This window comes from Lutjanus erythropterus, chromosome 11, assembly GCF_056507025.1.
Source record: "Lutjanus erythropterus isolate fLutEry1 chromosome 11, fLutEry1.hap2, whole genome shotgun sequence".
Classification (NCBI taxonomy): Eukaryota; Metazoa; Chordata; class Actinopteri; order Lutjaniformes; family Lutjanidae; genus Lutjanus; species Lutjanus erythropterus.
The window spans coordinates 32,951,670-32,977,516 of record NC_139327.1 but is presented as its reverse complement, the minus strand read 5'-3'; the positions used below and the strand labels follow the sequence as shown (position 1 = coordinate 32,977,516).

At 39.1% G+C, this 25,847-nt stretch overlaps 1 protein-coding gene across 5 annotated transcripts in view; it reads left to right on the top strand.

The window, feature by feature from the left end:
• Positions 1-25,847, top strand: part of cadm1a (cell adhesion molecule 1a) — a 570,965-nt gene that overhangs the window by 372,669 nt on the left and 172,449 nt on the right. For 4 of the 5 annotated variants that reach the window (XM_084730385.1, XM_084730384.1, XM_084730383.1 and 1 more), the window contains exon 2: positions 16,628-16,645. The exons of the other annotated variant lie outside the window; for it this stretch is intronic. In XM_084730385.1, the coding sequence (XP_084586511.1) occupies positions 16,628-16,645 (18 nt within the window). The remainder of the gene's footprint in view (positions 1-16,627; positions 16,646-25,847) is intronic. 5 annotated transcript variants of the gene reach the window in all.

Sequence of the window (25,847 nt, the reverse complement as noted above, 5' to 3'; positions counted from 1 at the left end):
TGGGTGGCCAACTTTTACATTTACTTATTCTCCAAAATCCCCCATTTAAAAACACTGACATCATTAATTTGGAGAGCTTCATAAGTTTTTCTTTGTAAGCTGAACAGTATGACAGCAAAGACAATGCATGGAATGTAAAATTAGAGTATCCCGTCTTCGTCAGAGGACGGTGGGAACAAAATTGTGTGTACTTTGTGTGAGTTGTGTGTTTCTCTTTGTTCTGGAGCCCATACAGTTCAGGCTTATCTTCCTGCTTTCTGTCCTTTCTTTTTTTTTAGTATTATTCTGTTTATCCTACTGTACAGCTATATCCACATTCTGAGTGACTGAGCTAATTGTTCCTGCTCATGCATTCTCTGCAGATTCAATTATACGCCACTCTGGGCATCCTGAAAAAAATGAGGGTGGGAAAAGAGGGATGTGAGCTCGAAGTGTGGGAGAGTGAAAAATGAAAAGGTAAAAAGCGAGGGAAAAAAAAGAGAAGAGGGGAGCTTGAGAAGGTCGTAGATATGAGAGGGGAAAGTTGCGAGAGGAAAAAAGTGGAGGATGAGAGCGAAGAAGTCGAAGGATAAATTAGAGAGGGGAGTAAGAGCGGTCCCCTGAGTCATATATTTATGTAAGGGGAAAATCAGCTCACTGGAGTGTACACTGTAATGGCACCCCTCTGTATAATGATTGGCGCTGACCTCCCAAATAAGAGGATTAGTTTGTGCCTGAGCTGGCCAGAAATAATGGACCTCACCTTAGTTTAGCTGCAGTTTGACACAGCAGAAAATAGGTAGGGAAATAAGAATAGCTCAGCAGCAGGAGGCTTGCCTGAGCCCCATTCATCTGCATCACCATTGTGTCAAATTGGACATGCATTCCTGCATATCTGCTGGGTTCATGAACAGATGGCATAAACGTACTGGACCCATGCGGACTCATAAAATACTGTAGTAGACATCATGGAAATGAGGTGCTGCCGACTGTAGCATGTTGCAGTAATTTATTTCTTTCCCCATACACCAAGCAGTGCAATGAGTTACTGTTTCTGTTATTTACATGCTAGGTTGTCTGCAGGAAATGAGCTCTTGTTATTGTAGCTTTCGGTCAGGCAGTGACAGGGCAAGTCTTCTGCTCCAGAGAATATTGTGGCTCAGTAGCGAATGTTGTGGCTAATGTCTTACTGCAGGGCACGCTCCCCTTTGTGTGCTCTGAACCAGCAGGATTAAAGCATCCATCTTGCTCTCCTGCTTCCCCTAATGGTATTAGGAAAAGGGTGGATAGGTTTCAGTATTCCGTTAAGGAATATCTGATATGGGGGACTGGCTGATTCAATTAAGTAAAAAGCAAGGTGGGAGGGAATGAGTGTGGGTGTAATAGCTTCTGAGCTGCATAGCTCAAAGTGGAGCATTTTAATCTGGGAAACTCCTGCATTACTGCCCCCCACCTACAAAAAACATATATTATACAGCCATTACTGAAGGACTGTAAAGGGTCAGCATGCAATTTCTGCCTCGGTGCAGATCTCGGTCAATCACTGTTGTGAATAACAACAACTTAAAATAGACACACAACATTCTCGCAAGGCATGCTGGGAAAGGCTCCGGCCCCTTGTGATTTAGAGATGGTATAGATAATGTACAGACGGATGGACTTTAAAACAAGACAGGCTTTTAGCTTCATTCAGGGGTTCTCAAACTTTTTTTTTTTTTTTTCAGTAATGTACCTCTTTTGAAACATTTTTTTCAGCCATAAACATCCTGACGAATAATGTGCACATTGACGTAAATCACATTAAAACCTATTTTTTCCTGATACTGATGTAATTTTGTTGGCTCTGTTGTCATTTTCCACTGTGTTTCAACCACAAATACATTGTCAAAGCTGGCTTCTGCAGTAAAAATGACTTTTTTTGCTCTCTTCTTCTGCAAGGTTTTACTGCAGTTGAAAGTTTTCTGCAGTAAATGATTGTATTGAAAATAGGAATATTGAATATAAATGTGTTTTAATTTAACTTACATTTACATTTTATTGAACATATTATAGGATAATTATTTTAGGAATTATGCATGGCTGATATTTTTTAAATATACTGTTTTAAAAAGTTGCACATACCCCCAAAACTTGTGCCTGAACCTAAGAAGACCCACAAATGTACTACTCATGACCACCCCAGACCCAACTATTATTTGAAAGTGAGACTTGGACCCATGCATAACCGACAACCTGATCCAGCAAGGAGGCTGGGTCAGGCCCAATCAGCACAGACTGAGAGCTATTAAAAAGTTGTGTTATAAATTGTCAAAACAAAACTTCTTACTTAATGTAACGTTAGCAGACTTCACCCTTGTGCCTGACCGTGACAATAAGCCAAGGGAGGTTTCTGTCCTTTCTGATTGAAATAACACGGCTAATCCACTCGTTATTTCAACTGAAAGGGATAGTTCACCTAAAAATTAAATTTCAGTCATTATCTACTCACCCTCATGCTGATTGTGGGTTGGGTTTATTTTGTTAGTCCGCAAACTCTGGTGGAGTTTCATATGAAAACAGCGTTGCATTGGACTAATTAGACTTTGCCTGGACAGATCTACAAACCTGTTTGCTCATTTCATAACTCTAGATTTGAAAACTCTTAGTCTTGAAATATATTTCAGTTCAATAACTTATTTAACTGAAAAAGCTTTAAATAAAAAAAGTACTGTACTGTATTGTCAGAGAGCTATATAACTCAAGACATAAACACACCATTCAGTACGAAACAACTCAATGCCTACACTTAACAGCATGTGATATAAAAAGTTATAGTCACATTCATTTTGGAAAGTTTTATCTGTGTTTCCTCTCTTCTCCAAAATTGAGCGCTAAACTAGTAGTTGGCTGGATATCGAAACAATACCTCAAAAAAGTCTCAAGTAATAGCCTGCCTCACGCTGGCATATGGGAAATATGTGACGCTGTGAACATATTTTTCAGTGTTTTTTCACATTCACAGTTTGCAGGGTGTGAACAAGCTACATGTGAAGTGGAAACAGCCATTACTGCTTTCTTATATTGTAAGTCTACAAAATAATAGAGCGAGCAAAAACCATTTTTTTTTCACAGAGTGGAAACTGACAGTAGCATTTGTGAACTCCACACTGCTCTGCTGCGTGAAAAAACAATGTTATGTTTGGGGCTATTTTGTCACACCCTGTCTTCACACATACATGCGAGGAGTTTAACACCAGAAATTGGCTTTTTTCCAACACAAAGGTATTAGAGAACTGAACAAACTCCTGACCTTTCCAGTTTAACATTCATAACAGCCAGAGTTGGAATTGCTTTTGCACATATGATTTTACTTGTTTTACAAGCTTGACCAGTTTTTGACATGTTGAATGAGAAGCTAAAACTAAAAGAGACTGAGTCTGGAAGGACCAAAAACAATGTAGTGAGTTGGAGCCATAGACGGTATATTAAATAGGTTGAAATCCTATTTAATTTACAGTCTATGGTTGAAGCCAGTTGTTTTCCCCTGCTTCATCACCCCCAGACTTGAGGAAGCTCAGGCAGGCTGCAGGAACACTGCAGGAGCACTGCAGGAGTGTGAGACGGGCTTAACACTGTAATCTGAGCAATGATGAGTTGAAAAGCTGTTTAGAAATGTCAGTTGTCTGTCGAGGTAAAGCTAAGCCTGTTATCCTGAAAACAAAAGCCCATTGCTCTGAAAATAAACACTCTGGAGTTGGAGTTGGAGCCAGACTGGGCAAAGGGGCAAAAAATAACACAAGTTACGGACCAGAATTGAAATTTCAACGGAGGATACAAAGTCTGTATGGCAAGTCTTGCAACTTAGCATGTTTGCTTAATTTCTGATTACATATCATAATCATTTCGTGATTTTTGTTTCGTGAATTAAGCTAATTATGAAGCATCTAAAAAATTAAAATTAAAATTGCACCACAGCAAAAAATATGTAATCACTATTAAGTGACAATGACCTGGGGATCCTTTTATTAAATAAAAAGAAGAAAAAAATATAACATACCTTGGTAAAGCCTGCAAAGAAAGAGATGAGTTTCACTGCTGAAACTGAAATTTTTGCTATTCTTCTCCAAGTGTTGTCTTTGAAATTGTTGTCAAATAAAAAGGAGTTCTGTGAAATACGTGAAACAAGTGACCCACCACGGTGGATGCCTTGGATAGTGAGATCTGCTCATGTTGGAAGCGAAACATCCGAAAAAATTGACCTTGGTCAGCGAAATTGCACTGTTGTTGTGAAAGCTTACACTGGATACATACAGTGCAGGTTCAAAAACTATTAATGTGAAAATTAACGGCACCAAAAAAATAAACATGTCTGCTGTGAAAAGGCCTTTAAATTAGATGTATTGTATTTTGACCAAAAGACAGAGTTTACCTGACATCTTCAGCTCCGTTCCACTTGAACGCCTCCAGATAGATTTCTAATGCATTACGCTTAAGACTTTCACAGCGAGGGGAGGGGGGGGGGCGAGCGTCAGAAAACCCAAATCAGTTTCTCGACTTCATACAGTTCAGTGGTCAGGTTATCACACTGTCGTTTGGTGTCTTCACGCCACCAAGTCCCAATGCTGTCTGAAGCCATTGGGTTTCCATTACCACAAATCCATTCCACTCATTTAAAATTAATGGCTGTGGACCTTTCCTGACCCCAGAGATAAGCCCCGGCCAAGTCTTTTTCTTTGGAGCACCTTGAGGACCAGGTTTTCCTCTCCTTATCAATCTAGCATTGAGTAGATGTAGCTCGGGCATGGTGATTTTTTTTGAGTGGTCACTCAGTTTTTCCATACATAGATTTTCCTCTGAGCTATTTTTAATGTTTCACATTAGGAGAAGGTGTGCTGTGGAGTTCAGCTTAAAGGAACAGTTCACTCCAAAATCAAAAAATACATATTTTTCCCCCTGGCTTGCAGTGCTGTTTGTCAATCTGTATTTTTTGGTGAGAGTCTTTGGAGATATCAGCTGTAGAGATGTCTGCCTTTTCTCCAATATAATGTGACTAAATGACACTCAGATTGCGGTGCTCAAAGCAGCAAGAATACATTAAACTCGACAGTAATGTCCCTTTCCAGAAATCAAAAACAGGTTACTCAAGATAATTCACAGACCTTGTTTTGAGCAGTTTCATTTAAGAACTGTTTTCTTTCAAATACAAAGGAAAGATTTGACCACAGAAAGAAAGAAGTTCCTCCATGAATCTGCACACAAAAAGGTCTGTGGGTTCTCTTCAGTAACTGACTCATGTATTTTTTGTTTTTTTGGCACTTTGAGCACTACAACTTAAGTGCCATCCAGTTCCATTACATTGAAAAGAAGGCAGATATCTCTACAAATGATATCTCCAGCTCACACCAAAACAATCCATGGGGCAACACCTTCAAAAGCACCCTACTAAACATGCATAATACAAAAGCCATATGGATATTAATGAACGTCGGAGAGTGGAAAGTCTCGTGCTTTGAAATTTAGGGTCTGGTGGAATTTAAACCTGCACAAATTATGTACAAAGCAAGAAATAATTAACTTCCTGGCAACATACAAAAATGTTTATGGACACAGAGATTTAAGAGGGAAATTGATTTTGAAACAACACTGTTTCACACCAGTGATGTGATGTGTGTATGTGCATGTCAGTTTGTAGTGGGGGGGTTGCAGAATGGACTTGGGATTGACATCAAACAAAGTTTTTAAAAGATGTACTTTTTTTTGTTTTGTTTTTGTACATAAGAGGAGGAGAGCTGGTTTATGTAAGTGACTGATGAATTTGTATAGAATAGGAGTAGTCTTTTTTTAATGTTCAATATAAATAAATCAAATCAAATTAGTTCCACATTCACACCATCCCATGAACTCACCTTAAGACCATTACTTTCCAACGTCCCTTGAGTTGGAGGCACTCACCGCCAATGATGTCAGTTACAGCCTTTTGTTGTTTGACAACTGGCAAAATGTAAAATAGCACCGGCTTTTAAATCCAATACTCGGTAACTAACGGTAAAGCGAGGCCTGCTATAGCTGGAGGCAGCAAAGGAGAGCTACAATTTTTCAACTGTGTTCTAATTATATAAAATTAGTCTCTGTGTGAATAACCTGCGCTATATTATTTTCTCTTTTATGGCAGATGGATAGAAGTTTAGACAATAGCAGCTCTCATGAAATGAAGCTTATCTGCATTTGAGCACCAGCATTTGTCCTACATTTCCAGTGCTAAGTGTACACAATCTAGCAGATGGTACTGTAAACATACACTCCAGAATGTAAATTTCAGTCATAAAAAGGGCCCTTGATGCTTAATGTTACACTGTTATAAGCTGAGCTGTATTACTTTCACTCATTTCTCTCGCTGCTCTTATCCACCATGAAAATGCAGCCATATCTGTTCAAAGTCATGAGATGCACAAGCCAGTGTATTCAGCTACCACCCATGACTTGGTGAATGGCGAGAAGGGGTAAGGATTGGGGGTGTTGGGGACATTACCCTGGGCTCCTTTTTTCTCCTTCGCCCCGAGGACACAGCCATTGGTGGTGGCGGGAGGGAGGTTTCTCAGCCTTATCAGCAGGAGAGCACCCAGCGCTCTAATCGCTCGGTCCCAGAGACAGCCGGAGGTAAAGGCAGAGTGGATGGGTGAGCAACATCCAAGGAGAGAAAAATGAAGGAGGAAGGAGAGAAGAGGGAAAAAAAGGCAATGTTTATACCGCTTAGGTTACATCAAATGACAGCTGCTTTACAGTTCAGTGCATAACTGAGTAGAAATCCTTTTGGTGAGACGAGACAAGTGCAGATTCTGTCCCACGGCACATTGTCGGTGATGAAATATCGAGACTTTGCAGTTGCATCACAGGTCTCTTAGTAACCACAGCAGGTGCCATCTTAAAAGCATCCTTAGGAGGAGGTGACGTGCAAAAAGACCAGAAAAGATAGCAGTGGTCCAAGTCGAGGTCAGATCATTGATTTGTTTTCAAATTAATATTATCCTGTGACTAAGCTAACTGTCCTCCCATTGACCCTTGCTCTTTTGACTCCATTCTCTTCTTTTATCTTGATTAAGCCGAGGAACATTAGCACAAACAGAACAAATTACAAGTGCAAAATTATATTTTTGCAAGGATTGGGTAAAACTGAAGTGACATTAGAAGAGTGCTTGCAAAACTGCCAATGGCCAAAGGGAAAAGAATGATAAAGATGACAAGTTCAGCAAGACCAATTTGAAGTTTTATCAAATGCAAAGCAATGCACAGCATTTTGAGGGTGAACACCTACTTTCACAGCTAGGACTGCATAAAGAACTTTGATTCTTTTATGGCACTGACCGAACTGCCTTTAGGGTTAGCTGGTGGTAATTATACCGTGACGTGAAATGTAGTTTTCTTTTTGTTAATATGCTTTGTTATTTTAAAAATAGTTGTTCAGGAATTGGTGTCAAAGCTGAGGTATTACAAGTACCAGTGCTGAAAGTTTTTAAATGATACCCAGCCCTATTCATTGCATCTGGTTATCTGTGCAACCTTGATCCGTAGAAACCGTGACTAACATAATGATGATGATGAGGATACTTCAAGGTACTTCAATGTACATTTGATCTGGGATTAAGCGCTTTATTTAATTTTCGGACTGATTTGTGTACAAAAGAGTTTGTCTAGTTTGATGGTACCCAGCAAGTAGTGCTTTTGTTACACTGTGATAATTAGTTTTGGGGTAACCTGACTTGCCCCAGCATTCATGTTTCATACAAGAACCAACAAGCCCTCTTTGCTGCCATGCAAGCAAGATACTGCGGGCTGTTGTTGTTACAATCCAGCAATGTTTTAAGGACACTTGACAGGTCTTTGAGAGCAACTCTGTTTTATCTTCCTTGCTCTCAAACTTGCACTCCGGCATAACTCCTGTCTCAAAGATAACGAAATCCATTCATAAACTTTGCCTCCATTTTCTTTTGAGTGCCGGATCGGTTCTGCACATGTGCAGCTCTCAACGGAGATGAGAAGGGAGCGAGATCGCTTACCCCTTAGCTACTTCCATCATCAGATCTGGAAAAAAATGTGTTTTATTCTTTTTTAACACTTACTGGAGAGAATTGCTAGATTTACTAGCCCAATGTTACAGTTTACTGGCCCTGGACAAGTGGGCAATCCCTATTGTGGAGGACCTGATATTTCCATCACTACTTCCATCATCAGCTCCAGAAAAGAGGATGTGTTTAGTCCTCTTTTTATCAACAGAGTTGCTAGATTTATCAGCCTAAAATGGCATTTTGCCTTTGCCACAGAAGAGCAGGCAATCCTTAGTGTTGAGCCCTTATTGCTGCTGATAAAGATGATGAATTACAAGTTCAGCTAGTCAAGTTTCAAATGCCAAAGCAATGCAGAGGGTCCTGTAATTTGCAGTTTATCAGTTTTATAGAGTGTTGTTCTTGGGTTGAACTATTGCCACGCTGTGCCTGTAGACAAGCTGGCTAAAATAAGGTTGTATGAGTTGATCTGTAGTGTTTGATTTCATGTTTCATGTGATTATTGAACAGCATAAAAATGAAAGAGCCATGCAAAACAAACAAACAAACTTATTTATAACAGTAGAATTTGTAGCATTGGTCAAAGTCACAGTCAGGACAGATCGCCCTACTGCTGGCAAAAACAAATGAATCTTATCTTCTCTACTGCCTCTTTTTCAAGTCTGGTATGCACTGAGTCTGTGCTGATATGGAGACATTTTTACTTCTGGGCTTGCTATAGATGTGTGAGCCTTAATCTGGTTGCTGCTGTTTGTGGCTTGTTCAAACGCTACAAAACCATTTGCATGAATCAGTTTGTGCACACCAAGTCTTCCGAAGTAGACTACAAAATATGTCGGTTGTACTTGCCCTTTAGAATGACACACAGGTGTGTTATCTGGGGTTTAGTCTAGGTTTAGGTGTTTAGGCATGGTTAGGGTTACTGAAAGGTCATGGTTTCGGTTAAATTGATTACTCATATCAACCCATAATCCATTTCTATTTCGTCGTTTCACTTGTTGAGAACATTTCCAGCCAGTCCGGCAGCAGTCTTTTGGAGGACACAAATAAGAAAACATTTTTTTTCCAGCTTATTTTTCAAATTGTGAAGCATTGCAGGTACAGCAGCTTGATTCCCTGCCCGCAGCGTACTTTGTCAACTCTCCAGGAGTTTGTAACACAATAAGGAAGTGCTACAGGCAGTAAATAATAGATTAATATTTTTATCAAAAAGCTTTGAAGCTGCCAGAATCCAGGTACGGGTGTAACCCCAGAGCTCAGTGTGATAGAGCACATAGTGTTCCATTCTCCACACTTGATTTACTGCTGCGACTGCTTTAAAAGAAAGACAATAGGATCGCTGCTATTGATAATTAGTTTTTAATGTGCCACACTCATCATGTCCAATTTCATGCCCCTTAGGCAGCTGATCACAGATTTAATCAACACATTATTGCTTGCTATACTTAAACTGACTGGAGGGAGGGCTTCTCTGAGTGTGTGTGTGTGTGTGTGTGTGTGTGTGTGTGTGCTGGTAGGAGTGTGAAGGGGACACAGTGTTAGCGCATGTTTGTGTGATCGAGGAGCGAGCAAGAGAGGTTGTCAGCATGTGCATCCATCCCAGCAACGTCCGTCTTTGATAGACATTGAATATGTGTTCCAGGCCATTAACTCAGAGCTACGTTTGAAGATGACGCGCTTGGAAGCGTGTGGTCGTGCTGTGTTGGAGGAAGCCATTGTTATTATTGTGTTCCTGGCGAAGAGGAGAGTGTCCGGGCCTGCCTCACCTGATGAATACAGATGAAAGCAGCGCCGTCCTGTCTGTTTTTGAGACCACTCTCATCATCTGCACCTGGGACTTTTTAGGTTTTTTTTGCGTTTCTCTGTGAGGTTGAATCATTTTTTTAAAACATGTGTTTTTGGTTGCTGCAGGCCATTAAAATGCTCCGTGTCTCAGTGGTGGTCCCAAATGAAACTTTGTTTTAAATTCATAGGTGTTAAAGGTCCTTTTCTACTGCAGCATATCAATATGTCCTTTAGATGCAGTAGTAGTGTGAATTAAACACTAAAATATCTTCTGCTGCAGTCCAGTTTTCCTCCTGTGTCAGAACAAGGTCTGTGGATGGTGCTGTGCTGGTGACAGCCTGTCATAGTGTTTATATTATCAGAATATGTATATATTTATATTTACTATCTATATATGGATATTATTATTATGTTCTTTGCACACCAGAACCTCTTAGATTGTGTCTGAGTTGTACTGTATTTATTTACATTCACATTTTGTGTATTTTCTATAGTTTTTGTGTATTTCTGTCTTTGTATTTTGCATCTATAGCAGTGAAAACATCCTTTTGACCAGACTTACTATCTGAAGTCTGTACCAGCCCTTTAGAGTTTTTGTCTTTTTTCTCATATAAGAAATTGCTGCAGATTTGGTTTCAGAATCGAAGGGATTGGTTGAAGTTAGGTTCACTGTCAGTAATGCAAATATATGAGAATGACATAGTGACTAACTAGACCAGTCATCATCTTATGCACGATCATGATAGTAGGAAGAAAGGGGAGAAAGGAAGAAGCAGCGTGTTAATTTGAGTATAATGCTTTAATCTTAAAGAACAACATGTTTATAGATCTAAGACTTTAAAATTGTGAATAGTTGTCAGGAAATATAGTTTTTGCAGAAACCAACCATAAGGTCTTGTATCAAGAGCAGCTGCCTTTGCCGTGTTTTCGCTTATACAGCTGAATTTGTTGTCTCTTTCGGAGTGTCTGTTACTAAACATATACACCAGGCCTATTCTGCTCCTTTTTTTAGAAGGGCCAGGTTTAAAAAGAAGTTAAGTAGAAAAAAATCAATAATTTAACCCAAAAAATTAATTTAAAAATGATTTTAGTGATTTAACAATGATTTTATAGTTCCTTTGGATTCTATGATCAGAACTGTGTCCATAGCAGAAGTTGAATATTAAACAAAACCATGTAATGAGTTTTAACTGGTTATGAAACAGTCAGTTTCTTACTAAATGAAAGATCATCAGAGTGAAGATTGCATATTTCAGTATAGGTTCTCCTAGTGTCTTCCACGAGGTCGGATTCCTCTTAAAAACAGATCAAACTATCTTGTGTTGACATCTTTCCAGTTCTACTCACAATCAGCCAGTTAAAAAGAAGCAGGAGGGTTTTTTTTTTTTCAGGGAGTTGTTTTTAGCAATGTTGCCATGTTTCCAGACGTTAAATTTGTGCGTTGCTGTGTTGAGTTCAATGTTACAGTGTTATTACTGATAGGAATGATGACAAAACACACAAAAGACTTAAGTTATGTTTTTCTTTAAGACATGTAGAAGTATTGCATTCTTTTCATACATCACACCGGCATCACATAAGTGAGCGCCAGCTGCCAAGGCCGCGCTTCCTTTCAGGGCAAAGATCATGTTTTCCCACAACGACAGAGATTGGAAAATGCCAGAAAGCTGCCGTGAAACAGGTTGTTAAACAAATAAACGTAAGAATCCATCACGGTCTCAGGTTCCCCATCCTTCATGGAAAGGAAAGAGATCCCAAAAGGAGAGCAATAAGAATGTATGAGCCTCCAGGGAACGGTGATGCTTTTCTTTTGGCAGCAGTAAATTCATTTTTGATGACAGTAGATATGAATTAGCCTCATTTCAATTGCGTCATTTAAATTATGCTGAATAACAAACTAGAAAAAGTGTTATTAATAACCGAGGCTTTCACACTGAGATTTGAGGCACATAAGATACATGAATAAGTTTGGTAAATAGCTAAATAATGCTGGTGATGATGGAGCACAGTCATAATATTACAGTACAGCAGCATCAGACTATCATCTCTAACTAAATCTCAGCCTAGCTTAGCTGTAAATCAAGCAGCTGCCTATTTACTCATTTTGTTATTTACAGAGCTAAATGATGTCTGGCTATTTGATATAAGTGATATCTGGCCACTGTGGGGTCATTGGTCCGTTTTGACGGGAAGACGGAAGGACCACGATGGCCATTTAATTTCAGGCAGTGTAGAAAAATAATTATTGGACGTGTCTACAAAACAAAGGTTTTTTAACACTAAATGAATGCACACAAATCAAATTACATTTATATCTACAGTGATAATAATGTGAGCTTAGATTTTCTTCCTGTCAAAGGGTGCATGGCCATGCTGCTTGGCACAGTACCCATATGTACCAGTGTGACACAACGTAGGGCTCAACAATAATGTTTTTTGTTTTGTGTTTTGTGTTATGTACATGCTCAAGTCAATTTTTTGCATCCGAACAGTTTGCTTAATTTTTTTCTGAAAATGTCTATTTTTGACTGCAGTCAGTTCCACTTTTGTGCTGGACTGCTGTTGGTTTGGTTGGTCCTGACCACTGCTGACTACAAAGAGACTGTAATATGTTTTCAGGCTACAGGGCGAGTATGGAGGAAGAGGCATGGGCAGAAATTCAGACAACTGGAGCCAGCAAGAGTAGTGGCTGTGTTTATCTTGAACTACTTAGCTCCCTGGCTGTGAGTCAAATGTGGAGAGAGACGTTGGGAGGTAGTGGAGGCCTTCATTAAATGCAGCTCAGGCCCTGGTGAAGCCCTGGTTAATGTCCCTATCATCTCTGGAGTGGTCCAGCGTCTAGCTCTCTGTCCAAATGACTCATGTTTAATGCATCTCTGCAGTCCTTGTCATTTAACCTCACCTCTGGAGGTTGTAGGTCGGGGTGGGATAGCGAAGGCTCCCTCAAGACCCATAAGGGGCAAAGCGACCATGCAGTTATTCTTCACCCGCTCTCCATTTACTTAACATGGGGAGAGCGGCTCCATGTCTCGCCTATTGCTGTGTAATCTCCCCAAAGCAAACCCCCCCACCCCATCACACTGCATGAACCTGAACTCGCGGGTGGTCTGGGTTGACTATGTGGCTCTCTGAAGCACTTTGTTACTCTGCTTCCCGTGTGCTATGGCTGAATGCTTAAGCAGGAGACACTCTTGCTATGCTGGGAGACTTTATGACTTAACAGTTTACTTGACTCTTTAAGTGAGCACTCCGGTTTAAAGCTCCCATGAAGTCAAAATCAATGTTTACGTTTTTATCACATCTGTGTTGTGATATGTGTTACTTTTACACCAACATATTTTGCATTTGCTTGTGTTTGATGGTATTTCAGTTCATCTTTTCCTGGAAAATGATAAAAAAAAAACTGCTGATGACTCATCTGTACTCAGGGGAGTACACTAAATTTGCATCCAATTAAATGCTTCTCGCTTATGACACTGCTGGAACATTGAAGGAGAATAGGGGAGAGTCGTGACAAAAGTATAGGGTGACAGTGGTAACGCAGACTTTTTCTCTTGTAACGTGGAAATCCAAAACATGGCATGAAGTACACGCAAAGTATGAAGTACACCCCGCCAGGCAAAAAAAATCAGCTCAGTCCCATCAGTTTTGCCAGAGTTTAAGCTGGAAAAAAAAGTAAAAAGTGTTTTTAGACCCATCCATAAGCAGTGATGATCAGTGATTTAGAGATTTCATGCTATCCTCTCTTTAGTTCTTTCCAGGGTAAATTTGATGGAGACAGAAGAGTAACAAACGTAACATGGTGTTACTTTTGTCTTAATATTATTAAATATGTATTTCTTCCTCATTATTTTTGCTGGAGATGCCCAGGGTTAGGGTGAGGAAGACCAATGGGGGGTCTCACCATTCCAGATGTTTGTGCCGGAGCTTGTCAGGATGTTTTATATATGAGGGAGAGCCTGTAAGAGGCGACCATGCATGAGGATGACTTTCACGCATCCAGCCGATTTCACACAATTGCGACTTTTGACTCCATGAATTGATCTGAGAGAAACACGATCATTCACTGACTGAAGCATTAATGAGCGTTATGCCAGAAATATTAAATATTTACTTTTGTTTTGTGGTAAAGTTATTCAACTTTTACATTTTTAAAAACTGAGGTGGGGCAAAAGTAACAATGTGCTCTGCCAATTTACAGTTTCAGTTTCCATTTTTGTTTGTGTCCAAATCATTTGTTGAAAGTTTGAAAAAAAAAAAACAGTTGATACTGGTAGAGGACTTGTGTATGCTATTCACAATAAAATATGGTTATTCTAATCATCCCTGATCTCCCCTACATCCATTCACCAGAGTAGACTGCAGAGTTTCTTATTCACTGATTTGCGTAAAAGGGGGACCATATTTTATGTGGTAAATATTTGGTTTTTCCTCTGATGTTGCTTAAGTAATTAACCAAACCTGCTAGCCGCTGTTAGTGGACAACAGAACTGGGCTCAGTGGCCTCTGAGACTGACAGGTAATACAATACTGAGATTGTTTACAGAGTTTCCTGATGGGAAGGTAGGTTGACTTGTTGCTAAAGTGAGTCAGCTAACCACTAACTGCCATTAGCTCAGTTATCCATGACCTGTTTCATGGGAGCTTCAGGTGAAACTGAAGGCTGTCAAACTCCACAAAACTTAATAATTTGTTGGAGATTTGGTAAACTTGTATTCAAATTGCATTGATTTGAATTTATCATGCACATTTAACAGTTTGAAAATTCAGTAGCTTGGAAATGAATACAATTTCTATTTACATTGTGGTTGGACTACATATCCTATGACATATTGAGGCCTTTAATCCTGCAGAGGTACATGTACAGGCATTAAGGAATAGCAAACATGCGACGATTCATCCAGATACATCTTTACTGCGTTCCGTGTAATAGGATGCAAAAGAGTTGAAATCGTGCTCTTTGTTTCACTCGATCTTCACGCTGTATTTTCCTCAGATTTCCCCTGCTGAAACGCAAAAGACTCCCTCCCTTTCGCTCGTCTTCTTCCTCACTTACATGCACCCACTCAATCTCTGCCTCTCTCTTTTTTTTTTTTTTTGCTAGGGATAATGGTAATTAGAATATCACCATGATTGAAATTTGGCAAAAGTTGAAGAGGAAATAGGTTTTCTAATCAAAAACTGCCTCATAGCTGGAATCCTGATGCTTACTTGGCTGAATAATGTTCCTCAATGATGGGGGTCTAAATGGATGCCAGGCTGCATATGCTGAGGGCCAACGCTGCTCTTTGACTGCAATATTGGATTTTCTACTCATGTCCCAGTTAACCCGTTAACATTTCAGTATAAGGAATCAGTAGTATGGCTGTCATAATATCAGATTTTTATGATGCAATTATTGTGGCCAAAAAAATTCACTACAACGATGTTACTGCAATGTTTTAAAAAAGAAAGACTTTTCAGTCAAATTTATCTTTGTGTCCTGTCTCTTTTTTGGCAAATGAATTATATTCAAAGTAGAAGTGTCAGGAAGTGTAGAGAGGGGTAGGAAGACAAAGCAAGAATGTAAAGAAAGGGAAACTTAGCATAAAAATTGGAAAGAGAAGGAAGCTGCTACCATGACTCTGTTCAGAGAAAGAAAAAATCCACTATAAGAGCCCACTCATTAACACATTATATGTAATTTTTACATTTCATACAAAGACCCAAGTATAAAAGCAGTAATTTTTCGTTGTATGATGGATTAAGTGCTCAACTGTTTGTGGAGGCAGTGACGTCCTGGAGTCTGGTTGCCTGGCAACCTCATGCCATTGCTTATGTTGTCAGTGTGCGCCATGCTGTGCGCCACAGGCAGAGGTTTTTGGTGTTTCACTGTTTAAATGTTGTTCATGAACAAAAAAAAAAAAAAAAAAAAAAAAGATATTTCAAGGGATTTTTTTAATTCTGTAGCCATGCAGCCTGAAACTAAATATAGCCCAGTTGAAAGGTATCAGCGCCAGATATCATCCTCTCAGTACTTCAATCAACAACATTCTGGTGTTTCATAAACTGATGCTGATCAAAGCCTATTTGTAGCCGAATAAATCTGCCTTTGAAGTTAAAATCTTGCACTGCTTTGGTTGCACCAACAAGGATTCATTTCTAAACTCATTGGACTTTCATTTATGTTTGACCAAATTTTTGAAATCAGCTTAAAATGAAGAAGGATTCAATTCAAACCACTCTTTAATCCTCAGTACAATTTTTACTCTAAATATAGACTAAATTTTGCACCAAAACTTGCAAGTTTTGAGCTAGCTAGCAAACAATAGAACTTTTTCTTTTTACCTTTGTGTTAGCTAGAAAATGTTTTAACTTTTTTGCTGGCTAGCAAACAATGTAACATTTTGCTAACTTTTCAGCTGTTTTGTTTGTCATCTTGAAGTTAATAATGGTCCCCTTCTTTTCTGCTTACAAGGTCCCGAAAGCATTTATTGATTTAAGCAAACATCTCCACATTGATTAAAGTCTGTTTAATTTTGTCTTGAATCACCAAACTTGTTAATCTTTGTTTGTGCAACGCATCTTAAACTTCAACAACTGTCTGTTTGTCAAATCAGCTGTGGTCTTTTGATGATTTTTAATGATTTTTTTTAAAGGGGAACATGAATCTCTTTTTCTTTTCATCCTTACCTGGCTCCTCCTGTACTTTCCAAGCATGCACCTTTGGCAAATGTGGGCAATTAAAGCTTTGATTGGGGCTTTGAATGCTAACCTCCCTTTCTGTTTTTTCTCTCCTCCCCCTTACCCTTCCTACCTGTCCTCCTCCTCCTCCTCCAACACAGGAGCTGCACAGTACCCAGGTAAGCCTTCCCATGTCTCCTTTCCTTCTCCTCGCCTCATGTCTCGTTTCTAGACACGCTTCCTCTTAGCGTGTAGTGTTTATTGTGACCGATCCGCCATCTTTCTCCATTTCAGTTTCTCTCATTCTCTCTCTCATTTAGATTTCTATCAGCCTCTCTCTTGCATCCTCCACAGTCCATTTCTTCCAAATCTCATGCTGCTGTCATTGCCGCTGACTGATACATCTTCGGTTGCTTACCAATAGTTCTAGCTGTAGCATCCCATAGTGTACACTGCAGTTAGTGCACCAGATAGTGCTGAGACTGAACTCAATGATCTGGAGAGTTTTATTCCAAAACAAAACAGTATTTTCTCAAAATTACAAACTTTGAATGGATACCTTTGTACCAAGTAATAATGATATAGTTTCTTGCTTCTTATTCCCCTGTTTGCACACACACACACACACACACACACACACACACACACACACTGCATAGGTTCTTAGTTCTGACTGCATCTCTGCGGCAGACTTGTTTCTACTGATACAGCCTCAAGAAACACAGAATAATCTCCCTGCTTCTGTTGCTGAAACTCGGTGGAAACAATTAGAGACTTAAAAAAAAACTCCTTGGCCGGACCAATCAAAAGTCTTCAGGACAGCCCTTAATGTCAGGGTGGTGATATAGGTTTGTTAGCAGCCATTTTTACCACCATTCAAGCAACCGTACCTTCCATTTAGAAATTACATGCAAATGGTAGGCAGCAAGATCTCTGATTTTCTGGTATAGTGGGGCTACTGCTGATATAACTATTTGTTTAAAGTTTAAGGTGTAACGTTTTTATTATTTTTGCATTAAAATGTCTAAAAATGCTGGACAGATAATATATTTTCTTGAGTTTTAATGGTCAAATCCAGAGTAACACATAATTTCTTAAAGGTAACAGTGTGTTTCCTGCTGGTCGTGGCTAGCTAATTGCTAGCTGCTATAATTCCTGGGAAAACACAGAATATGTCCAGATATGTCAGATACGTCAAAGAGTGATGGTCAGCGAACATGACTAAACATAATGTGAATAAAACTTTAAAGTTAAGTGAGATTTGCATCAGCTGTGGTGGCTGTTTAAAAGTGAAGAAAACAACTCCCATGATCCCATGACAACCTTCATCAAACTTCATTCCCTTGCAGCAGAATTTACATACTGTGCATTTAAACCACCTTCACTGCTTTGGCATTGGTTTTCAGTGTTGCGTCATTTTAATTAGCTAAATATTTCGCAGGTTTCCTTCTTGGGAAATGAATGTTGCCTTTCAAATCAAAATTTGAATGTTTTTTTTTTATTAAACCTCTCATTCATTCCAAGCATACTGAGCTGATAAATTTGGATTCCTCTTAGTCATCTTGCTGGGGTCCACACAAAAACTACAACAATTAAGAAAAAAACAGCAGTTTCAAAGCACACAGTAGGCCTGTCAATTACACAAGAAAAGGTAAAACAAGCCAAGCATAGAGATGAAAAAAGAAGTGAAATAACTGCATGTGAAGAAGTGGCCTGTGTTGGGAACAAAAGCAAATACAAAGCAAAAATAAAATCCAATCAAAAACTTACCAAACAAATGAAAATCATTGCTGAGATTCACCAATTTAGCCCCTGTTTATATCCTATAAACAAGGATACGCAGGAAGTAAAGAGATTTAGCTCTTGACAGCCAGTATTTGTGACATTTTTCCTCTGTGCATTTGGACCTGCGCCAGCTCGTCCATAATGTTGCTCACAGTGTCTTTGCACTTATAGAAGGGCGGCATGGTTCGTGTTGAGCTTAAAAAGGATCAAAGAGCTGTGAAAATCCAGGCAGCCGTTATTTTTTGAGCCACTCATTCAAAAAGGTCTTAAATAAATGCTGTTTGAGAGCATGTGCCCGTTTGATGTGTCTGTCTTGTGTAGCCAGTGGTAGTGTTAGCAACAAAAAAACACATCCGTATACTCTGTTCAGCTCCTGTGTCCATTCAAACCGCAGCGTGTTCTGTACAAACACATAGCAGCACAACAACATTCATCATCACAAATAGTCGTTTTCATTCACTAATTGATTTCAGTTGCGTCCGCTTGGCTGTTGTTTTGATCCCTATTAAGCTACTATCAAATTCAACACTTCCTGCATATGTTTCAGTTTAAAAGCTTGGCAGAGCTGCGCACTTTGAAATAGCCGTGCAGGAAGAGTCGACTATCATTACCTTACCAGTGATCCAAATAAACTGCACAGTGAAAGCTGCTGAAATTAACCAATGAGTGAGAACATGACGTATTTCTGTTAAAAAAAGATAAATTCAGAGCAACTCCAATGGTACAAATTGAATTATTGCTGTGAAATTTACACATTGCTTAATTAATCAGGCAACAGATAAACGCAACACATCCTCATGAGTGATTGCCAGTTACTCCACAATTTACATATACAGCAACAGGCTTACTGGACCTTGACTACATTACATAAGTCGCGTGACATAATTGTGGTTTATGTTGTTAAACAGTCACAGTTTGGTGAAGTTGAGCAATAAAATCTGCTTAGATAGGAGCAGAAAAATTGTTTAGTTGTCGGGGTTAAAATGAGTATGTTACATATGTCACGTGATGAAGTGACGTCACTTGTGAGATGGAAATGAGGCAACAGAAGTCATGAACGTAACAAAATTTGATGTTGTTGGAATTAAAATATGTACATTACACATGTCACGTGATGGAAGTCACATCAAACTCGAGATGGAAATGATGCAGTGGAAGTTACAAACATAACTTGGTGTGGTTGGAATAAAAATGAGTATATTACAAATATTATGTGATGGAAATGAGATCGCTCACAAGACGGAAGAAGCGAGATGGAAATCACAAACATCGTGAAACTTGGCGCGGTTGGGATTAAAATATATTCCATCTGTGATGGAACTGACATCATTCACATGAAAAAAGTGATGCCACCAAAGTCCCGTACATAATGAAACTTTAAGTAAACTTACTTTTAGTTTCACAAATGACTCAAGCGCTAGTCTCCTGGGTGAAAGACCTGTGTTTGTTTAGGACATCCATCCATCCACCCCGCCTCCTCCATATGCAGTCTTTTTACTTCTCCTGTCATAATTACTACGCCCACTAGAGGCCACCACCTAGCAATAAAAGGAAATATGAGTTAGAATAAGCTGATTGATAATAATAATAAGCTCAAACATCATAAATATAATATAAAAAAAAAACATGCTAATTAGGAATAAAGGTCTGTTTAATAGAAGCCTGTTTCTAATAAATGGCACGGCTTTTATTTTATTTTTGAATGATACATATTAAAAGGAAAAATTGGACAAACATTATTTCCCCTGCTTCCACTGAAACCCTTACAAGAAAAAAATTGTATGCTGTAAATCAAGTCGTGCTGCCTCTCTCGCTGCCTTCACTCCCCCTCTCCCTTGTCTCTCCTCTACCAAGCCTTTTAATCCAATTAGCGGTGCCAGCGACAGTTATTTATATGTACATGAATTAGAATTGAACAGTTAGAGATCCTCCCTTGGGGCTGATTGGACGGAGCCCAGTCCTTCACAGGCCTGTTCTCGGTCACAAACCTATGCCGCTGCCACCGAGCAGTGGTGGTCTGTGCAGCCGAGTGCCAACAAAGCGGCGACAGAAACTCCCAGCAACACGCGCTGCCAATAGCAATCATCATCTCATCTGACTTTAATGTCCAAACCAAATCAATGCACGCTTCTTATCCTCGGCAGTGAAATACTTAGAAAATATTGTTTCATCTCCTCAACGTTATCTTCTCCGAAACTGTCAAGACTAAAGAAATATTTGAGTCACTCAAATTGGGACACTCTAATAAGCTGTCTTCTCACTGTTCAGGTTGTCTTAGATCTGCGTTTCTGTTGCATTCCATTGCGTTGGACTGAAAGAGTAAATGTGCCAAATGAGTGTGCAAGCTGCCAAAGATGGCTCTCTTACCCTTTTGAACTGTTTGCCAATGATTGCAGTACTTCAGAGGGTTAGAAAAAGTCATGTCGCAATATTGGCAGCGTGAGCCTTTAAAGGTTTTAAATACAATATGTTTGAAACTCATTTTTAGAATTTTTTTCAGTTGGGTCATTAATGATGCCCTTTTTTATTCCAGTTGCACAAACGTTAAATGTTCACGGTTGTTAATCTGTAATGTCACTTTCATAATGATCAGCTTTAAGTTAATCATGAGGCAACTGATAAAAGCTCCTGACAGCATCTATTAGCTTAAATTAATAGAAAACAACCCTAGAATTTTATTAGCTTTTAATTAATCTCATCTTGGTGTGCTTTCAAACTATATAATACATAAAACACAAAGTCAGTCTTGAATGCATGTGATAACCTCCACTGTATCACCTGTCATCAAGTAACATTAAAGTGCTTTTACAGTTATAATAAATGCGAGGCTAAAACACCTGGACTGCTGGTGGAGACTGGTGGTGTTTAACCTGCTGCTCCATTCTCCCAAGGGTGAGGCTGGATTACAGCACCAACCAGACAAAATGGGCAACTGAGGCGGAGACATTGTCTCCATTTTGTGATATTTGATAGACTAAAATGTACATATATGGATCAAGCAAATAATAGACTGATAAATTGCTCATGAAAAAAAAAGTTGTTGCTCAGGAGGGTCAGTTTGGACGCATGGCTCCAGCACATTTTCCGTATTTTAATTTTATATTTAGTTTTTAAATTTGGCCCAGTTCTCAATTAAAAGAGTGTTGTAGCTGCATTTGAGATAATGCTATGTGAACACACAAGTGGTGCCCTGCAGAGAAGCATGACCTGCAGCAGTTTTGAAATAAACTTCAAAAAGTTTTGCTGGAAAAAAAAATTAAATTAAAAAAAAAAGTGAATTGTTTTGTCTGAAAAATGTAATAGTTTTAATTGAAAATATTAAAATGCTAATTCAAATTAATTCACTGAATATGTTTAAAACAATGTTTTGAATTAAAATAAAAGCTTTTAGTTTATCTAAAGAAGAAAAGTTAATTATCAGCAGTAACAGCAGTAACTTTTTCAAAACTTAAGAATTTGAGTTGGGCTCAAAACTCAAAAATCAATTGCAGGCCGTTGCCTTTGAAACTTTGAGTTCTCTTAACTTTTTCGTTTTTACAGTGTATTCATGTCATATTATTATCACAGTATTAACTCCACCAGACGTATGCCTGGATGGGATCATGCGATCGCTCCCGTTCATGCATTTGTGTTTGTTACTGATTAAAGTGTCGGTGATTACATCAACACATCCTTTTCTGCTCGGCAGATATCTGCACTCTGCTAGTTATTAGTAGCAGAAGTGGTTGTAATAGTAATAGAAGGAGTAGGAGAAGTGGTGGCTGTGGGCTTGGCAGTAGTCATACTATCAAAAAAAGATTTGAGAAACCGAGCATGACAATCTGGGTACAAAAGGTTATTTCCTTTACTTTGCTGGAGAGACTCGGCGCTAAAAATGGACCGTATTTGAAAAGGCCAGAGGCTGAGCAAAATATTTCTTGTTGTCAAAGTGCTTCCTTGGTTGACCCGCAGCTACAGACGAGACTTCTCCTCTGTGGCGTGGGTGACTCGTGTGTTTGGTCTGTACTCCAATCAATAGAATGGAAGGCACGAGAGGACGGAGGTGGGATGAGGGACGCCGCAGTTAAATACAAGGAGCGTTATCCATATGTGCACAGAGAGAGGCTCTTCAAACACGCACAAGCACACACACACACACACACACACACACACACACACGGTGCAGCTCAGATTAATGACTAAATCAATCACACGCATACAGTGTTTGCTTGTCATCCTGTGCGCTTTTCTTTTATAACACAGGTTCAATTTCCCAAGCTACTGAAGCTCTATCAGCGTTTCCTCAGAATATGTATTCAGCAAGGTCATCTCTCACTGCGCCAAGAAAATTTCCCAACCGCAGGATGTGTCTTTGCTATTGCAATGTCAATAGTCCCCAGTCCAATGCATTGCAATCTACATTTGTCAATACATGAGCCGCTTAGAGCGACACTGTGAGCTTAGGATGCAGCTCGTTCATTAAATAGACCTTGTTTTGACTCCTGTTGACTCATAGATTTATTCAGGTAATAACTGAATGAGTTCTGAATCTTATTCAAGCTCTCAGGTAGCGAAATAAATAAATAATTTGCTGCAGATAAAACTGGGCAAGGTCAAAATTTTACATTTAAGAGTTTAGCAAGCCCAAATCATTCAGAGCTCCCTGCCACAGATTCTACCACCGCTTCTTTATTATGACAGGAGGACGAGAGCGAAGCCAATTAATAAAATCCAGAGGATAAGGAAATGGCGCGCTATAAAAAAAAATACGATTGAAATTACATTTTATGGGCGAGCAGAGAGGTTGGACTCCCCGCTCCTGTCTGTAGTGAGGGGACACGCAGGGCTCAGTTTAAAGAGCTTTCATGTGGGCAGCTCCATCTGCTCACAGTCAACTACAAAGACAAACTTGGAGGACAAAGGCAATTATTTTAATGTTAATTGTTTATTTGTTGATAATGTTTCGTAGGGGACAAGGCTACCATTAATTTCAACTTTATTTATTGTCAACAAATCCCATAAAAAGACCAAAACCAACAAAATATTAGTCTGTCTGACCCAGTCGATCAGTCCACAAACCCCAGAGGTGGGAGTGATGTACAAATACTTACAATACTTAAACTCAGTTTTCACTTTACTTGATATTCGTTTTACTCCCTACATTTTACCACAAATATCTGTACTTTCTACTTTTTACAATTTCAAATCAGGCTTGTTACTTCAAGGAGAATTATTGATTATTTTTATTTTGCATCGTTGCAGGACGCCTTCCCAACATCAGGACTGATTTCAGCCTAAATAGAAAAGACAAGTCCTTGGTGCGTCCATCATTACATGTCATAGCAATAGACGTAGCGAGATGAAACAGACAGAGGCACTCGAGCGTGGAGGAAAAGGGGAGGTTCAGTTAGCTTTGCTCAGAAACTGTCAGAAGAAATGTCCTTCAGAGGGCGACTTTTTACTTTTATACTTTGAGTACATTTCAGAGCCTGTACTTTTTCACTTCTATTTGAAGAAAGGGGTTGAATCAAAGTCTTTTTTTTTTTACACAAGTGTCTGTAGTTCTGCTTCTGTAAAGAACGTGTGTATTGCCACCTCTGCCAAGCCCACAGTAAAGATCTAAATCTTCAACGTGCAGTTAAACAGATGTACCTAATAAAGTTGCCAGCATGTGTATAGTTTTTCCTCATAGTAATTTCCTAAAACAGCTGACCACTTAAGTCTTAAGCAAAAGTTCCTCAAACACGAGTAAACAGTGCATTTGAGGAGCAACAGATTAAACCACATTTCACGCACTAGTAAGTGTTAATTTAAACTGGACTGTGTATGTAGGATTGTTGCAGACACCTCCAGTGTTTTTTGACCTGGGTCTCCTCTGTCTCCTGCTTTACAGGCGGAGCGGCCGTTCTGACAGGTTGGCTTGTTTGTGAATAAAACCTAAATGGCTGAACTTTGAGCAAAGACACGTCTTTATCATTAAGGAGAATGCCACCACCGTTTAAACAATGTTCTCTCCTAATTAATCTGCCATAACGCAGACGCGACATAATGGCAGTGCCTGTTTAAGGTAATTGTCTTTGACATTTTCAAGATACAGTAAATAAAGTTTTGTTTGGCTGCTCACTGTCACCGCCTGATGAAACAGATTGAACTTAAATTCATCCGTACGTGGCGGTCGTGAACTCATCACCGATCCCAGAGAGAACGTGGACAAAATCTGGTGTAAACAGCTTAACATCACAATCATTCGTACTTTTTACTGTATATAATCATGATAACTAAGCAGCCGCAGTGTTGTCTTGCTGAATGGAGCATAATGTGCTCTAATAAGAGGAAGTAAATAAGAGAAAGTGTTTTTCTTCTCAGGCTGTGCTTATGTCAAATTAAAGAGGAAGTGATTAATTATGCTTAAATCAAATCAGATTATAGGGTTATATCATCATAGTTTTGGATAATTCTACCTCTGCCTATTATTTACAGTATGGGGTAGTATTAAATATTCATTCTTTGATTAACAAACCTAATAATATGTAATTTCTCAACAGAGGGTCGCACTCAGTCATTTTATAATGATTAAATTATTTGTCTCAATTAAATCATCATAAAGTAATAAACAACTGTGTGCTTACTTAGTTGACAGTTAAGTTAGAGAGCAGCAGATACACAGCAGCGCTCTGCATCACTTATAGAGGCGTCTCCGTCTACCCGTGAGACCTAAGAACTTTATTTTTTAAAAATAAATTTACTTAAAACGCCTACGGTGCTAAATGTGCTACAAGAATGCTTCAGCCTATTTTCAACTTGGTGAGTGATGAAAAATGGAACCTTGATTTTTGAAAGTACTTGAGTCACATTTGAAACACACACATTTTTACCACATGGACAGATTCTTTTACTCTGTAAGAAAATAAGACTTAAATAGGACTCGATTACATAGACGTAAGAAGGGAATCTTTGGAGTGCATCCTTGTAATGACACCTGATACTTCTGACATTGATGTAGTATTGTTTCATAACCTAATTCAAGAAAATCACAATGAGAAACCCACTACCTGTGATGTCACTGAGAAATCACTAAAATATAAAATAAAAAAAGTAACTAACTTAAAGGACCAGTCTGTAGGACTTTGCGTAAAGGCAAACTGACAATTGCTGTGAAACGCAAACGGCTGTACCTAGAGCCAATATTTGGTTTGTTTGTTGTGGTTACAATGGAAACATGGCAGTGAAATGTGGCACCAGTACATGTACGGTAAATGTCTAATTCTAGATGAAAACACAGTGATTCTTTTTTTCGGGTGATTGTACACTAATGAAAACATAGTTATGAACTCCAGTAAATCTCTGTAAATCTTATAACACTGGGCCTTTAATTGATAAGAAATAATTCTACAGTTGCTCTTCTTATTTGTTAAAAACTCGATTCTGATTGGTCAGTTATGGCACTCTAGGTCCGTTATTTCCGAATAGTGGTGTGTTCAAATGGGGTTGCGTTTACTGTTTTATGAGATGAGCCCATTTGAACGTCCCCCTCATGTCGTGTTCATGACGTCATGAATTTTCTGTTGGCTCCCACTTCACGATGTTCTGTTCACGACCTTCGTGTCGTAATCTCGA